Genomic DNA, 14,889 nt, shown 5'->3' on the forward strand with positions numbered 1-14,889 from the left:
GTCCTATTAAAAAAAATTCTGAGATGGCTAATCTAATTGTGTTCACATTGCTACTTCTGACATCTAATTTTTAGAACATTTTCAAAGGTTGTCACAAATATCATTGTTAAAAGCGAATCTCCTTGTATTGCTCATCTTCTGATTTTTATATTACCATTCTCTACATAAGCTATCAATTTTTATTTTTACCAGATAAGGCCAACTGAGCTCTATAGGTCTTTTTCAGAATCTATCTGGCCACATATGATGGCTCACCGAAGTGGCTTATCACATGAAAATTGATAGCAACCAAATACTCTAAACGCACGTTGATTTTAAATGTGAAGGGAAAATCGGAGGACTCGGAGAAAAATCCACACGACCGAGAGAGAGACATGGAAACTCAAAATATACAGCAGGTGTCAAGGTCCGGATCGAAATTCACGACCTCCTGCATACCAGGCAAGAAGGTTAAAATCTCGCCACCCTGGCGCCCATGCAATCTGAACCTAGTGGTTCAGTATTGGAACATTATTTGAAAAGTGAAAACTTTGATGAACGTATCGCTACGAAGGGAATAAAAAAACTTCTCTTCTGTTTGCTGCCCTGCATCAGTGGTGAAAATTATGCATTCTTACTACTCACGTTTTATCCTCTCTCGCTGGAGATTGTTGTATAGAGGCCTTTTTCCAAAATTGATATTAAGGATTTTGCCGATTTTTTTTAAATAATAATCGTTAATAAATAAATAAAACTCCCTCTGAATCGCTAACTCACACAAATACCAAGCAGCTGGAGGTCATAAAAGGCCATTAAATAATAAACTGAGTGTAAAAGATTCCAGGGCGGCAAAAACCGGACAGACAGGTTTTGGGTTATTTTAAATTAACAGAAAGTCTAAGAAAAACTCAACAACAAGAATAAGCTGACGTTACAGGAGTAATCTCGGGAAACATATACCAAAATAATAATTCCATATCAACACTAACGTTACTCACCTTAAATCACATTACATCTTGCCATTACATGACCTTACAAAAACCAAGGAATATGAATTCCAACAGTCAAGAAACTTACCTCTAAAACTCAAGACATAAAAAAGTAAGTAAATAATAACTCAAGCATAACAGCACCGATCCCCGGATACAGACGGGGGGACGAAAATGAATAAACCCTAGGAAATGCGTCGTGATGACAATGAATCACAAATCTTAGGCAACATAAACCAAATAATATTTGTGCAGTATTAAACCGAGGGTTGTCCAGAAGAAATTAGGCGAAATGGGTCGGGCTTACACAGCCAAGTTAGACTGTGTTCGATAGGAAAGGAGCCTCCCGGCCGCCTTTGTCTTCCCACAGCACGGGATAGCAAGGAATGTAACACTCAGAGCGAAGGAAATGACTATGTTATTGTCGTGAAAGCATGTGTCCCACGACGGTAATCAGGACAGGGAGAGACACAGATGGCTTGAGGAAGGCGACAGGGAACCATGCCTTGATGAAACTCATATTACCTCAATAAATGACACACAAACACGGACACACGACAATCCATCCCCCACAACACAGAGCGAGATCAAAGAAAGATCCGGTCCTTTGTGAAGAGGCGAGCCAGAGGGAGAAATTTTGGCATAAAAAGAGAGACACGACAGCATTGACATGGCAGCATCCAGCGGCAGAAGACGGTGACCATTGGCTCGACAATTCAGCTTGGCAAGGGACAGCAAGCCAGCTTCGGGGCATGGCCTCGAGACATTAGCAATGGGTGCTGTGTCTCGCAGGGAAGAGGGGCGAGGTGATGTTAGGTGCTAAGCTCGACAATTCAGCTCGACAAGGGACAGCTCGGCTAGCGACAGAAGAGGGCGGAAAGCGGCAGGCTCCGGGGTGGGCCCCGCAATCAACCGAGGATGGCGAGGCTTGCAGAATAGCGATGGGTCACCGAGTGTGAGTTCAGAGCTGAAAGACGAAGTATCGCTAAAAGAGTTTTATTCTACATCGAGTGCCAGCTCCCAGCAGCAGCTGCAGCCCGAGAGAAAGAGTGACGAGCGACGAAAGCAATCGTCCACCGCGGGAGAGCACGCCGCAGGAGAGAGTGCGCAACCAGCGCAACCAGCGTAACCAGTGCAACCAGCTCCACCAAGCAAGGGTGCCAGCTGCCAGCGGGCAAGCGTTGTGCCAACTCGGCTCATCCAGCAGGGGAAAGAGCCTGACCAGCCGCCCGTGAGCAAGAGAGCTAGCGGCCCAGCGGCAAGCATGATCGAGCATCTTCAAGGACAAGCAACGTGCCGACGCAGCTACTCCAGCAGTGGAAAGAGCCTGTATCTGCCAGCGGACGGGCAGCTAAGCCAACGTCCCGAGCAAGAGCGAGAACGAAGCAGTTTGTATGACTCTCCCCCACACTCACACCCTCACGACGCATCACCCGGCGTCTGCTTTATGAAGACACACAACACGCATATCTGGACAAATCAAGAAGGGTTGCCATTCCAAGGTGGCGCATTGAATATCAACTGATCGTGAAGAACATTGCTGCCCATTGAGTTACGTGGATACGGTCATTAAGAAGTATTTTAGTCGTTCTTTTTTTCTATTGCATAATCTTGCCGATGAATCTATTGACGTATACTTTTGCCTTTGGGGTATAATAATTGCTTTTATTGCCTTTCGTATGAATATGGTCGGATGAATTTTTAAGGACTTTTTATTCCTATTTGCCGTGTATGCTCGTGTTACTCTGAAGTAATCATTGATCTGTTACCCCATTAACAACGTGATCGTTGAGGGTTAAATGTATGGATCAATGAGGGGAACATCTCCTGGAGTACTGTGTTGACAATTTAAAGTATAAGAATTCACATATTAAGAGTTAAGGTTTTTGTTTAGAATATTGTTTCATGTCGGTTTTAAAGACTCTCCCTATCACCAACTAAGCTCGTGTTACACGGTGGAATTAAGCATATATGCAGATGACAAAGTGAAACACAACCATTGATGGTTAAATGTACTGCTCACTGAGGGAAAATTCCCCGATGGTACCGGGGGTAATTCCAAGTGTAGTGGGTTTGAATTAGGTGCACACACACACCCAGCTTGGAGGCAACACTATTTATTAGAACGGTAAGTAATATAACACTGTACATAAGGTGGTGACCACCTTCCTCAACTCACTAACACTCTGGAACACTATACAGCATGACCCAGGCAGGCAACGGGCTGCCTGGTCCCAGACAATGACCCGGGACTTGATTATTGATGATGTTGTCTTCACTTCGGGGTTGAACAGCCCCACTCTGCCTTCACACCCCGCTTATAATTGCTCTGGCGTGGCCGGCTCCGCCCAGGCCACGCCTCCCTTCCCCCACCTCTGGGAAGGTCCAGGTCCTCCACCACGTGACCTCCCAAGCACCCCTTTGGGGCCCCCAGTCCTCGTACGGGCCTACACAGTAGTGACATCCTATGTCACTACATCACCCTCCCCTGTATAAACACACAGCCGTTCCAGCTATAACACAACTGTGAAACATCGAAAATGTGTGCCTCCGAACCAGCAACATCAATAAATAACTGGCGACTGATAACAAATACATCACCGAATATACACAGAATCGACGAGGGTAAAAGGGGGGGAACGCATGGAAAACGGGGAATTAACAACACCAAATATACATGAAAACTGGCTAACCCGCTTGCTCTCCAGCACAGCCTCCCCGTGTGAGAATTACGCATGCACCGACATGTGAGTGTGGCCATCTGAACGACGGCGTAGGCAATGAGCAAGGCGTGTGAGAGCCATGTAGAGCAGCCAGTCTTCCACGAGTCCATGTGGCCAGGCCCCCCAGGGGAACCAGAAGCGGCCCAAAGGGCACAGCCCCTCCCCAGGAGTCAAGAACAGGAGGAGCAGGAGTAGCTGACGCATGCTCCACTCCCTCCGCCCCAGTCCACAGCCGGTCGGCACAACAGGTGACTCCAAGGTGCCAGGTAGATACTGCCTCCTGTGACGAGAAACATAAACCCTCCTGAGGCATCACTCCATGAACACTCGCCTCGGCTCGTCGGACACGACAGTCACCCGGCCCCTGGGTAGTGGGGATAAGGGGATTGCGGCCGGCGCGAGAGAAGAGAAAAAAATAATAACAAATTCAGACGCGTTGGATGCACAACAAACACAGCGACGAAACCCAATATGTACACCTTCACCCACACAACACGGATGGCAGGGTTCCTCAACCCCCAGCTACCGTTCCATCCACTAGGTGGTGATAGAGCGAGGATAGACGAACTACCTAGCGCTCACACACCCCCACACCCCAATGCGGACGTCTTCCAACATCCTGGGTCGAGACGTCATACATCAGAGCAAACCCATGTCCTGGGGTGAAGAAGTCGCGCTTCAGGGACGCCCCCAGGATCTGCAGTTTAGTTAAAGAAAATAGTTCAGCGTGAAAATTGGCCTAAATTGCGTCCGCACGCGTGATCTGCATCTCCACAGCCTCACGCACTCGTACAAAATGGCGGCTGCAGGCACGAACCGCATCCCCTGCAGTTTCCCGCGCTCACACAAAATGGCGGCCCCACGCGTGAACCACATCTCGGCGGTTTCCCGCGCACACACAACTTAGCAGCCCTCCCTTGAAGGCCAACCCAGACATCTCATGCACTCGGTAGCACCCCCCACCTTTCCGACGCGCACGTGTCGGCCGTATCAGGGGAACTATAACCCAGTCTCTCTCCAAGACTCGCGTCGCAGCATATAGCTGTACCAACCGAGCTGAGAAGACCCATCGCTCACTCACTGCACCACATGCACCCTAACAACTGAGGGATACAGTCCCAACGTAATGGGACAACTACACCCGAAGATTACGAATCTCCAGCCCACTGTTTTAACGCACCTCAGAGTGTCTCGATCTCCAGGCCGCCAGGGCAAGCCTACAGCTCCAAACGCACCACGGGGGGTCTCAACCTCTGGGCCGTCAGGTCAAGCCATCAGCCATAGCATGACGGGACCACACTCTCCGAGCCATGTGAGCGAACTGCCCACTAGGCTAGACACGCCACGGAGTGTCTCAATCTCCGGGCTGTCAGTTCAAGCCATCAGCCATAGCATGACGGGACCACACTCTCCGAGCCATGTGAGCGAACTGGCCATTAGGCTAGACACGCCACGGAGTGTCTCAATCTCCATGGCTGTCAGGTCAAGCCATCAGCCATAGCATGACGGGACCACAACTCTCGTGTTAGACACACAACACTTACTGGGCCATCCTGGTCAGGATCTGCGCCCCAAGATATTCGACAGCCAGCACCACAATTTCAAATCACTGCAGCAAGTCACCATCGCAATTTAAATGCTCCATACCAATGACGTCAGAGCCAAAACCCAAGGCAGTCATCCCCCACACAATCTAACACCATCACAACACGTACAATTTGAATTAGGATCCCCCACTGAATTGATCCAAAGTCCAACAGGTACGCACAATTTGTGACGATCCCGAATACCCAATGGTCACAACAATACACCTCACATCCCATATCCGTACACATCATCTCAGAGACTCGTATTGCAGCATGCAGCTGTACCAACCGAGTTAAGAGAGCAACACAATGTGGCGACAATTTACAGCTCCAAGCACCCTTGATCTACATAGAATCTAATGGGCACCCTCGCACAAAAAACCTTATTTTTTCATGTATCGAACAAGAACGGAGAGGAACCAACCATTATGAGACCTCCTTTGCCAGTAACAAGATATAGTAATAGGTTTTAACCCTTTTAGCTGGCACGAAAACTGACATCTTTATACGAGGGATCATGTTTGCAATAACCACAACACAAGCAGTAAAAAATGCAAAGAAAAAGAAACAACTCTGATAATGATATGCACTGTCCTTGAATTTGATTGGTCCACACCCGAGACGGCTTTTCTTAGAGCCTAGTCTCCACTGGTGTTGGAGCAGATGACACCAGTCAGTTTTTGTGCCAGCTAAAAGGGTAAAAACCTATTACTATATCTTGTTACTGGCCAAGGAGGTCTCATAATGTAAAGGCTTACCCCGAACTCTCAATACTCCGAGAGTGCGCTGTTTTTGAGTTGTACGCCTTATGGTGTCATCTGGTCCAACAACAGTGGAGACTAGTCTCTAAGAAAAGCCATCTCGGGTGTGGACCAATCAAATTCAATGACAGTGCATATCACTATCAGAGTTGTTTCTTTTTGTTTTCATTTTTGACTGCTTGTGTTGTGGTTATTGCAAACATGATCCCTTGTATAAAGGTGTCAGTTTTTGTGCCAGCTAAAAGGGTAAAAACCTATTACTATATCTTGTTACTGACAAAGGAGGTCTCATAATGTAAAGGCTTACCCCGAACTCTCAATACTCCGAGAGTGCGCTGTTTTTGAGTTGTATGCCTTATGGTGTCATCTGGTCCAACAACAGTGGAGACTAGTCTCTAAGAAAAGCCATCTCGGGTGTGGACCAATCAAATTCAATGACAGTGCATATCACTATCAGAGTTGTTTCTTTTTGTTTGCATTTTTGACTGCTTGTGTTGTGGTTATTGCAAACATGATCCCTTGTATAAAGGTGTCAGTTTTTGTGCCAGCTAAAAGGGTAAAAACCTATTACTATATCTTGATACTGACAAAGGAGGTCTCATAATGTAAAGGCTTACCCCGAGCTCTCAATACTCTGATAGTGCGCTGTTTTTGAGTTGTACGCCTTATGGTGTCATCTGGTCCAAAACCAGTGGAGACTATGCACTAAGAAAAGCCGTCTCGGGTGAGGACCAATCAAATTCAAGGACAGTGCATATCATTATCAGAGTTGTTCCTTTTTGTTTGCATTTTTGACTGCTTGTGTTGTGGTTATAGCAAACATGATCCGTTGTATAAAGGTGTCAGTTTTTGTGCCAGCTAAAAGGGTGAAAACCTATTACTATATCTTGGTACTGGCAAAGGAGGTCTCATAATGTAAAGGCTTACCCCGAGCTCTCAATACTCTGAGAGTGCGCTGTTTTTGAGTTGTACGCTTTATGGTGTCATCTGGTCCAACACCAGTGGAGACTAGGCTCTAAGAAAAGCCGTCTCGGGTCGTGGACCAATCAATTTCAAGAACAGTGCATATCATTATCAGAGTTGCTTATTTTTGTTTAGATTTTTGACTGCTTGTGTTGTGGTTATTGCAAACATGATCCCTTGTATAAAGGTGTCAGTTTTTGTGCCAGCTAAAAGGGTAAAAACCTATTACTATATCTTGTTACTGACAAAGGTCTCATAATGTAAAGGCTTGCCCCGAGCTCTCAATACTCTGATAGTGCGCTGTTTTTGAGTTGTACGCCTTATGGTGTCATCTGGTCCAAAACCAGTGGAGACTATGCACTAAGAAAAGCCGTCTCGGGTGAGGCCCAATCAAATTCAATGACAGTGCATATCACTATCAGAGTTGTTTCTTTTTGTTTGCATTTTTGACTGCTTGTGTTGTGGTTATTGCAAACATGATCCCTTGTATAAAGGTGTCAGTTTTTGTGCCAGCTAAAAGGGTAAAAACCTATTACTATATCTTGTTACTGACAAAGGAGGTCTCATAATGTAAAGGCTTACCCCGAACTCTCAATACTCCGAGAGTGCGCTGTTTTTGAGTTGTACGCCTTATGGTGTCATCTGGTCCAACAACAGTGGAGACTAGTCTCTAAGAAAAGCCATCTCGGGTGTGGACCAATCAAATTCAATGACAGTGCATATCACTATCAGAGTTGTTTCTTTTTGTTTGCATTTTTGACTGCTTGTGTTGTGGTTATTGCAAACATGATCCCTTGTATAAAGGTGTCAGTTTTTGTGCCAGCTAAAAGGGTAAAAACCTATTACTATATCTTGATACTGACAAAGGAGGTCTCATAATGTAAAGGCTTACCCCGAGCTCTCAATACTCTGATAGTGCGCTGTTTTTGAGTTGTACGCCTTATGGTGTCATCTGGTCCAAAACCAGTGGAGACTATGCACTAAGAAAAGCCGTCTTGGGTGAGGACCAATCAAATTCAAGGACAGTGCATATCATTATCAGAGTTGTTCCTTTTTGTTTGCATTTTTGACTGCTTGTGTTGTGGTTATAGCAAACATGATCCGTTGTATAAAGGTGTCAGTTTTTGTGCCAGCTAAAAGGGTGAAAACCTATTACTATATCTTGGTACTGGCAAAGGAGGTATCATAATGTAAAGGCTTACCCCGAGCTCTCAATACTCTGAGAGTGCGCTGTTTTTGAGTTGTACGCATTATGGTGTCATCTGGTCCAACACCAGTGGAGACTAGGCTCTAAGAAAAGCCGTCTCGGGTCGTGGACCAATCAATTTCAAGAACAGTGCATATCATTATCAGAGTTGCTTATTTTTGTTTAGATTTTTGACTGCTTGTGTTGTGGTTATTGCAAACATGATCCCTTGTATAAAGGTGTCAGTTTTTGTGCCAGCTAAAAGCGTAAAAACCTATTACTATATCTTGTTACTGACAAAGGAGATCGCATAATGTAAAGGCTTACCCCGAGCTCTCAACACTCTGATAGTGCGCTGTTTTTGAGTTGTACGCCTTATGGTGTCATCTGGTCCAAAACCAGTGGAGACTATGCACTAAGAAAAGCCGTCTCGTGTGTGGACCAATCAAATTCAAGGACAGTGCATATCATTATCTGAGATGTTTCTTTTTGTTTGCATTTTTGACTGCTTGTGTTGTGGTTATTGCAAACATGATCCCTTGTATAAAGGTGTCAGTTTTTGTGCCAGCTAAAAGGGTAAAAACCTATTACTATATCTTGTTACTGGCCAAGGAGGTCTCATAATGTAAAGGCTTACCCCGAACTCTCAATACTCCGAGAGTGCGCTGTTTTTGAGTTGTACGCCTTATGGTGTCATCTGGTCCAACAACAGTGGAGACTAGTCTCTAAGAAAAGCCATCTCGGGTGTGGACCAATCAAATTCAATGACAGTGCATATCACTATCAGAGTTGTTTCTTTTTGTTTGCATTTTTGACTGCTTGTGTTGTGGTTATTGCAAACATGATCCCTTGTATAAAGGTGTCAGTTTTTGTGCCAGCTAAAAGGGTAAAAACCTATTACTATATCTTGTTACTGACAAAGGAGGTCTCATAATGTAAAGGCTTACCCCGAACTCTCAATACTCCGAGAGTGCGCTGTTTTTGAGTTGTACGCCTTATGGTGTCATCTGGTCCAACAACAGTGGAGACTAGTCTCTAAGAAAAGCCATCTCGGGTGTGGACCAATCAAATTCAATGACAGTGCATATCACTATCAGAGTTGTTTCTTTTTGTTTGCATTTTTGACTGCTTGTGTTGTGGTTATTGCAAACATGATCCCTTGTATAAAGGTGTCAGTTTTTGTGCCAGCTAAAAGGGTAAAAACCTATTACTATATCTTGTTACTGACAAAGGAGGTCTCATAATGTAAAGGCTTACCCCGAGCTCTCAATACTCTGATAGTGCGCTGTTTTTGAGTTGTACGCCTTATGGTGTCATCTGGTCCAAAACCAGTGGAGACTATGCACTAAGAAAAGCCGTCTCGGGTGAGGACCAATCAAATTCAAGGACAGTGCATATCATTATCAGAGTTGTTCCTTTTTGTTTGCATTTTTGACTGCTTGTGTTGTGGTTATAGCAAACATGATCCGTTGTATAAAGGTGTCAGTTTTTGTGCCAGCTAAAAGGGTGAAAACCTATTACTATATCTTGGTACTGGCAAAGGAGGTCTCATAATGTAAAGGCTTACACCGAGCTCTCAATACTCTGAGAGTGCGCTGTTTTTGAGTTGTACGCTTTATGGTGTCATCTGGTCCAACACCAGTGGAGACTAGGCTCTAAGAAAAGCCGTCTCGGGTCGTGGACCAATCAATTTCAAGAACAGTGCATATCATTATCAGAGTTGCTTATTTTTGTTTAGATTTTTGACTGCTTGTGTTGTGGTTATTGCAAACATGATCCCTTGTATAAAGGTGTCAGTTTTTGTGCCAGCTAAAAGGGTAAAAACCTATTACTATATCTTGTTACTGACAAAGGTCTCATAATGTAAAGGCTTGCCCCGAGCTCTCAATACTCTGATAGTGCGCTGTTTTTGAGTTGTACGCCTTATGGTGTCATCTGGTCCAAAACCAGTGGAGACTATGCACTAAGAAAAGCCGTCTCGGGTGAGGCCCAATCAAATTCAAGGACAGTGCATATCATTATCAGAGTTGTTTCTTTTTGTTTGCATTTTTGACTGCTTGTGTTGTGGTTATTGCAAACATGATCCCTTGTATAAAGGTGTCAGTTTTTGTGCCAGCTAAAAGCGTAAAAACCTATTACTATATCTTGTTACTGACAAAGGAGATCGCATAATGTAAAGGCTTACCCCGAGCTCTCAACACTCTGATAGTGCGCTGTTTTTGAGTTGTACGCCTTATGGTGTCATCTGGTCCAAAACCAGTGGAGACTATGCACTAAGAAAAGCCGTCTCGTGTGTGGACCAATCAAATTCAAGGACAGTGCATATCATTATCTGAGATGTTTCTTTTTGTTTGCATTTTTGACTGCTTGTGTTGTGGTTATTGCAAACGTGATCCCTTGTATAAAGGTGTCAGATTTTGTGCCAGCTAAAAGGTAAAAACCTATTACTATATCTTGGTACTGGCAAAGGAAGTCTCATAATGTAAAGGTTTACCCCGAGCTCTCAATACTCTGATAGTGCGCTGTTTTTGAGGTGTACGCCTTATGGTGTCATCTTGTCCAACACCAGTGGACACTAGACTCTCAGAAAAGCCGTCTCAGGTGAGGACCAATCAAATTCAAGGACAGTGCATATCATTATCAGAGTTTCTTTTTGTTTGCATTTTTGATTGCTTGTGCTGTGGTTATTGCAAACATGATCCCTTGTATAAAGGTGTCAGTTTTTGTGCCAGCTAAAAGGGTAAAAATCTATTACTATATCTTGTTACTTGCAAAGGAGATCGCATAATGTAAAGGCTTACCCCGAGCTCTCAACACTCTGATAGTGCACTGTTTTTGAGTTGTACGCCTTATGGTGTCATCTGGTCCAAAACCAGTGGAGACTATGCACTAAGAAAAGCCGTCCCGGGTGTGGACCAATCAAATTCAAGGACAGTGCATATCATTATCTGAGATGTTTCTTTTTGTTTGCATTTTTGATTGCTTGTGCTTTGGTTATTGCAAACATGATCCCTTGTATAAAGGTGTCAGTTTTTGTGCCAGCTAAAAGCGTAAAAACCTATTACTATATCTTGTTACTGACAAAGGAGATCGCATAATGTAAAGGCTTACCCCGAGCTCTCAACACTCTGATAGTGCGCTGTTTTTGAGTTGTACGCCTTATGGTGTCATCTGGTCCAAAACCAGTGGAGACTATGCACTAAGAAAAGCCGTCTCGTGTGTGGACCAATCAAATTCAAGGACAGTGCATATCATTATCTGAGATGTTTCTTTTTGTTTGCATTTTTGACTGCTTGTGTTGTGGTTATTGCAAACGTGATCCCTTGTATAAAGGTGTCAGATTTTGTGCCAGCTAAAAGGTAAAAACCTATTACTATATCTTGGTACTGGCAAAGGAAGTCTCATAATGTAAAGGTTTACCCCGAGCTCTCAATACTCTGATAGTGCGCTGTTTTTGAGGTGTACGCCTTATGGTGTCATCTTGTCCAACACCAGTGGACACTAGACTCTCAGAAAAGCCGTCTCAGGTGAGGACCAATCAAATTCAAGGACAGTGCATATCATTATCAGAGTTTCTTTTTGTTTGCATTTTTGATTGCTTGTGCTGTGGTTATTGCAAACATGATCCCTTGTATAAAGGTGTCAGTTTTTGTGCCAGCTAAAAGGGTAAAAATCTATTACTATATCTTGTTACTTGCAAAGGAGGCCTCATAATCTAAAGGCTTATCCCGAGCTCTCAATTCTCTGATAGTGCGCTGTTTTTGAGTTGTACGCCTTATGGTGTCATCTGGTCCAAAACCAGTGGAGACTAGGCTCTAAGAAAAGCCGTCTCGGGTTGTGGACCAATCAATTTCAAGAACAGTGCATATCATTATCAGAGTTGTTTCTTTTTGTTAGATTTTTGACTGCTTGTGTTGTGGTTATTGCAAACATGATCCCTTGTATCAAGGTGTCAGTTTTTGTGCCAGCTAAAAGGGTAAAAAACTATTACTATATCTTGTTACTGACAAAGGAGGTCTCATAATGTAAAGGCTTGCCCCGAGCTCTCAATACTCTGATAGTGCGCTGTTTTTGAGTTGTACGCCTTATGGTGTCATCTGGTCCAAAACCAGTGGAGATTATGCACTAAGAAAAGCCGTCTCGGGTGTGGACCAATCAAATGCAAGGACAGTGCATATCATTATCTGAGATGTTTATTTTTTTGCATTTTAGACTGCTTGTGTTGTGGTTATTGCAAACATGATCCCTTGTATCAAGGTGTCAGTTTTTGTGCCAGCTAAAAGGGTAAAAAACTATTACTATATCTTGTTACTGACAAAGGAGGTCTCATAATGTAAAGGCTTGCCCCGAGCTCTCAATACTCTGATAGTGCGCTGTTTTTGAGTTGTACGCCTTATGGTGTCATCTGGTCCAAAACCAGTGGAGATTATGCACTAAGAAAAGCCGTCTCGGGTGTGGACCAATCAAATGCAAGGACAGTGCATATCATTATCTGAGATGTTTATTTTTTTGCATTTTAGACTGCTTGTGTTGTGGTTATTGCAAACATGATCCCTTGTATAAAGGTGTCAGGTTTTGTGCCAGCTAAAAGGGTAAAAACCTATTACTATATCTTGTTACTGGCAAAGGAGGCCTCATAATGTAAAGGCTTATCCCGAGCTCTCAATGCTCTGATAGTGCGCTGTTTTTGAGTTGTACGCCTTATGGTGTCATCTGGTCCAAAACCAGTGGAGACTATGCACTAAGAAAAGCCGTCCCGGGTGTGGACCAATCAAATTCAAGGACAGTGCATATCATTATCTGAGATGTTTCTTTTTGTTTGCATTTTTGATTGCTTGTGCTTTGGTTATTGCAAACATGATCCCTTGTATAAAGGTCAGTTTTTGTGCCAGCTAAAAGGGTAAAACCTATTACTATATCTTGTTACTGGCAATGGAGGCCTCATAATCTAAAGGCTTATCCCGAGCTCTCAATGCTCTGATAGTGCGCTGTTTTTGAGGTGTACGCCTTATGGTGTCATCTGGTCCAAAACCAGTGGAGACTATGCACTAATAAAAGCCGTCTCAGGTGTGGACCAATCAAATTCAAGGACAGTGCATATCATTATCTGAGATGTTTCTTTTTGTTTGCATTTTTGACTGCTTGTGTTGTGGCCGAAACGTCGTGAGAATATTATTGTGTTATTTTATTTTATCAATTTATTATTTTATTCTCATTCTACGTGACTTTACCGAAAGAACCAAAGAAGATGATCCCTTGTATAAAGGTATCAGTTTTTGTGCCAGCTAAACGGGTAAAAACCTATTACTATAAGGAACCAACCAGTGAGTACGTAACACACTGAACCTGTCATTTGAAAATCCCCTTCAACATTAGCCATTGGATTCAGGCATTCGAATTTTAGAGCCAATAAAACCATCCACAAACCCCAAGAATCGGCGAATTAAGTAATACAGTACATGCAGCATATGCAGTCTGCATATAGCCAACCATCTCGCGCAATGCTCCATACAGTCTATACATCGTTAACAATCGCAGCACAAGCTATACCTTAACAATCACGAACAAAGCTCCATACAAACCATACATTGTTCACACTCACAAGCAATGTTTCGCAAAGTCACACATTGACAACATTCACGAGCGAAACTCCATACTGTATACCCAAAAACAATCGCGACCCCGCAACGGCACCCAAATAAAGTGTCAACAAATCATTAACCCGTCAATTCACTGGATCTTAACGAAGCCCGAGACCCCCCACGTAGCCGAATGAATCAACTGGCTTCTTAAGATAACAATCCCGACGCTGTAATTAACCAATAATTTAACACGCGGACACCTAACACGAACGTCACGGACAGAGGAAAGTTATTAAAAAGCAATTGGACGCCCGGCATCCTGGCGGGAAAACAATAAAATAAAAAAATAACACGAACTCACAACCCGGCGCACGCAAGATGGATGAGATGTCAACAGGGGCCGGTGTGTGTCGCGTCATGCCTCGCCTGGCAAGCTGTGAAGAGCGGAGGACGGCAGGGTGGAGCGTTGGGATGCCCCGAAGAATCTTGCACGCCAACACGGACTCCCTCTTGTGACTGCAGCCGCCACCCGCGCTCGAGCAGGAGGCGGGGCGCCGCCACTCGAACGTGTGGAACTCCGCCACCACAGGTGTTGACGTCGGCAGGAACGGCGTTTTGGCGGGAACAGCGCCCCCGCCAACATGGCGGGAATGGCGTTTTGGCGGGAACAGCACCCCCGCCAGCCGCCGAAATGGCGGCCCCACCGCGTGGCCCGCATGCTCGGGCTTCCCCTGCCAGCTCCCTCCGCGCAGCGACGACGGCGTCCTCTCCCCGCGGCTCCGGCGCTCCGTTCCCGATGGCGGCGAAGCAGAGGTGTGATACCAGTCCCGCCGCTCCACGTGCAGCGCCATCTCTCTCTCTCTCTCTGTCACCAGGGATGCCATCCCCGGGGCTGTCCAAAGGATGGTCATCACGCCGTCCTCGTCGTACCAAGGCGTCCAGGTGAGTTTTTTTTGTATGCTCATTTTACTACCCTAGGATAACACCTAGCAATATTTATTTTTCCGCAACTTCTGACACCAAATGTAGTGGGTTCGAATTAGGTGCACGCACACCCAGCTTGGAGGCAACACTATTTATTAGAAAGGTAAGTAATATAACACTGTACATAAGGTGGTGA

The 14,889-nt window shown here is 44.7% G+C and overlaps 1 protein-coding gene across 1 annotated transcript in view; it reads right to left on the minus strand.

Moving 5' to 3' along the window:
* Positions 1-14,620, minus strand: part of LOC142905723 (uncharacterized) — a 48,492-nt gene extending 33,872 nt beyond the window's left edge. Inside the window, exon 1 of the mRNA XM_076052794.1 lies at positions 14,245-14,620. Coding sequence (XP_075908909.1) covers positions 14,245-14,620 — 376 coding nt within the window. The remainder of the gene's footprint in view (positions 1-14,244) is intronic.
* Positions 14,621-14,889: the final 269 nt, after the last annotated feature.

Source organism: Petromyzon marinus, chromosome 58 (genome assembly GCF_048934315.1).
Source record: "Petromyzon marinus isolate PM22_M1 ecotype Great Lakes invasive population chromosome 58, UKy_Petmar_22M1.pri1.0, whole genome shotgun sequence".
In the NCBI taxonomy this organism is placed as follows: domain Eukaryota; kingdom Metazoa; phylum Chordata; class Hyperoartia; order Petromyzontiformes; family Petromyzontidae; genus Petromyzon; species Petromyzon marinus.